This window comes from Hyposmocoma kahamanoa, unplaced genomic scaffold (genome assembly GCF_003589595.1).
Source record: "Hyposmocoma kahamanoa isolate Upper Pololo Valley unplaced genomic scaffold, ASM358959v1 279, whole genome shotgun sequence".
NCBI classification, from domain to species: Eukaryota; Metazoa; Arthropoda; class Insecta; order Lepidoptera; family Cosmopterigidae; genus Hyposmocoma; species Hyposmocoma kahamanoa.
The window spans coordinates 280,910-284,274 of NW_020653776.1; the positions used below are offsets into that span (position 1 = coordinate 280,910).

The 3,365-nt window shown below is 37.5% G+C and overlaps 1 protein-coding gene across 1 annotated transcript in view; it reads right to left on the reverse strand.

The window, feature by feature from the left end:
• Positions 1 to 618: 618 nt before the first annotated feature.
• The window catches only part of LOC113229137 (mitochondrial 2-oxoglutarate/malate carrier protein-like), a 38,350-nt gene continuing 35,603 nt past the window's right edge, over positions 619 to 3,365 (reverse strand). The window contains exons 6-8 of the mRNA XM_026462642.1: positions 2,810 to 2,912; positions 1,906 to 2,024; positions 619 to 1,141 (exon numbers count right to left, since the gene is read on the reverse strand). Of these exons, the coding sequence (XP_026318427.1) occupies positions 961 to 1,141; positions 1,906 to 2,024; positions 2,810 to 2,912 (403 nt within the window). The 3' untranslated portion in view covers positions 619 to 960. The remainder of the gene's footprint in view (positions 1,142 to 1,905; positions 2,025 to 2,809; positions 2,913 to 3,365) is intronic.

Sequence of the window (3,365 nt, forward strand, 5' to 3'; positions counted from 1 at the left end):
ACGCAGACGTTTATTTGATCGTTGAACGACACTCGTGTTTAGTTGTTCCCAGTAGATCGTGACGACAATTTATCGGTTCAAGGCAGCCGACTTGCCGTTGGCACGACAGAATCGTTTGAAGTTGCGATTATCTGTCGTCTCATTTTTATCGTGACTTTTAATTATCGTCAGACGACTGTCGTTTTAGTTCTTTCCATTGGCACGACAATCTGTAGTCGTAACGACAAAAAAGTCGTGAACGACGGTTAATCGTGTTGTACTATATTTGAAATGAAGTTGCATTTAAATATACAAATCACGATACTTTAACCTGCACGACTATCTGTCGTCACGACGCTTTAAGGTTCGATCCATATGCAAGGAATCAATCGTAGCGTTATTAAAATATTTTCTTCAATTTCAAATATTTTGGGACTGTTATCGCAGTTTACAATTCCCAGATTTTGCGGTAAAATTCCTTGCAGGCTTTAATCGCTAATGCATGCCAAAAAAACTAATGCTCTTACACGAATTATCAATAATAAAAATCAGTAAGTCGACAATGAAACCAAATACTGTCATAATTAAAAAAATTAAATTATGCGCTTGAGAAAACTCGATTTGAAAAATTACAGAATTAGTTTTATATTCTTGTTTATAAGCACACATAAATACGCAAAAAGGTTCTTTCTGTTTTTGTTTTTTAATTTTCAAATCGTGTTTTCGGAATTCCATAATTATTGAGTTGCGACAGTATTGATTTTCATGTGTGAGGTGTACATTGCAGCTTGAGTATACAAGACAAAATGTTAAGCATTACAATATCACAGATCGCGCTTTTCGACAAATTCGACCTAATTCAATTGAAATCAGTAAGTATACGTTATAAATTCAAAATTTATCATTTAAAGGCTATACATGCCTTTACATTCGAACCAATAATTGCTTTAAATGATATGTTTAAATAACAAACAGTGTATTTTAGGCTAACTTTAGATATAATGCATTTAACTGTTCCATAAAGATAAAACATAAAACTGTGTGTGGTCCTATCTTTAAGTAGGTGGGCCAAAATCCTTTCCAGAGAGCAAGCGGTCCCTCGTTTGATATGACGTCTTTTAGTACAGTTATTGCACTTGGAGATTTTGCTGCCATTTGTACTCTGGGAATGAATAACATGCTTTGATGATGTAAGCTTTCAAAGATGGGAAAATGCAGTAATATTTAATTTACGAAATAAGAATAGAAATAGTTTCTTATAGTTAACTCAATGTCTGTGTTTCGTTTAAATAATCTTCACAGCACAAATTAGTTTTCTAATGCTTCCTTTAGTCTCTACGAGTGACGATTGTTCCGGTTTTGAAGGGTAAGGGTGCTGGTGAAATTACAGGCACATGGAACGTGCCAATTTATGTCACAGGGTGACAGGCGCGGCAGCAGTACCCTTAGATCTTTGCGATTTAAAGCTCTGTGTGGCACTGTAAGGGCGCGTTCCCATTATGTCGTGACGACAGATAATAACGGCAGCTCCAATCGATTCTGTCGTGCAAACGACAAGGCGGTTGCCGTGAACCGATACATTGTCGTCACGATCTAGTGGGAACAGCTAGACACGACAGTCGTTCAACGATAAAATGAACGTCCGCAATACAGTGACGACAGATAGTCGTAATATGGGAACAGGCTATACGCGACAGTCGTCCAACGTTAAATAAAATGTTGCGACATAATGGGAACATGCCCTGGCTGTTCTGGACAGGCATGTAGCTTATCACCAGGCGCACAACTTGTTCGTCCCGTTACTTGATATTTAAAAAAAGTAGTGACATTTTTGTGTTCGGTACTATTGAAGTAGTCTATGAACGGGTTAAGGTCTGCTAGCTACAGGCAGTATTTTCGACGTTAAATATCACGAAATTAGTTCACCTGGTCTTGACTATGTCGACGGGAAGCGAAGCAATAGATGTGACCAGTCCAGATATCATAGAAGCCGTGAAGTGCAGAGATATTCCTTCACCGAAGTTTGGTAGTAACATTTCTCGAGCCTGTGAAAATTAGGTTTAGTTGGCAGATAAAACGGTTTAAAATATATATGTATATTTAAAAAGACAGGTATTTTTTAAATCTTATTCCCAAATACGGGCGCGTTCCCATTATGTCGTGACGACAGATAGCCGTGCAATTCAAAGTTTCGTGGTTTGTATATTTAAAAGAACCGATAAAAAGTCGGCACGATCTAGTGGGAGCAGCTAGACACGACAGTTGTTCAACGATAAAATAAACGTACACGACACAGTCTCGTGATTTCAAGTTTGTTACAAAATTTACATAGTGGAGATTCCACTTTTTTATTAGATGACAGAACTTATTTACGGGAAGGTGGCCAGTACGAAGTCTAAAAGCTAAGAATTTTACTAGCATGTAACATCTTGTAATCAGTCCGCTTCTTTGCGATTTTGTGAAAATGCGTCATTTTATTCAAATATTAATAAAAATGCCGTCGTATTGTATTTAGAAAATGTTCTAATTAGGTAAGACGTTAAAGTAAATAAACACAACAAATCACATACCGCGCATAAGTTGGCAAAAACATACTAATTTTTCTATTTATTGCAATAAATCACAGTTGCTAAATGCTAATTGAAGATATAGTAAATTATTAGATATAATATAGTCTTTGTTTAATGGGACAGTACGGGGAAATCCGAAACCATAGAAGATGAGCGTGCACGCGACTCATGCTCGGACATAATTAAACTTTAATAGTATAATTAATTAATTAGAATTACCACACTAAACTTGGTCTCATTATATGATGGTGTCAAGATACCTGTGTGTAGGAGCCAAGCTGTGCGCCGTTCACCACCATGGCTCTGGTGATAGTAGCAGACACTCCTCTCATGAGGGTCATAGCACCCTCCGTATTTATTATCCTGCAGCAAAGCAGCTGTATTAAAATAATAATAATAACGCACACACTCAACATAGCCCCGCAATGGCCCCGCACTAGGGAAACCCTGTGTCGCGGGTACCATGGACATAGACAACTACAAATTACACCCAAACTCACGAAAGAAAAAAATGTAGGCCATACAAATATTTCTCCCGGCACGGGATTTAATCCTGAGACCTCTGCGTGACAGTCCGACATGGTTCGGCCACGGAGGTAGTTTCGCAACTATATAATAGCTCGAAGAAAGTGCAAATGATAGGATGAGGTGATAACAAACAAATCAACTAAATACATGCACATGTACATGCGCTTATTACATAGATTTTTGTGAGTAGTGTCCGCTATTCTTTCATTTTTGTTTAAGATAAGTGCCATCTACCCATATTAAGAAGCGTTAATTTATAAATTAGTTTGTAACACACAATGCCATCTA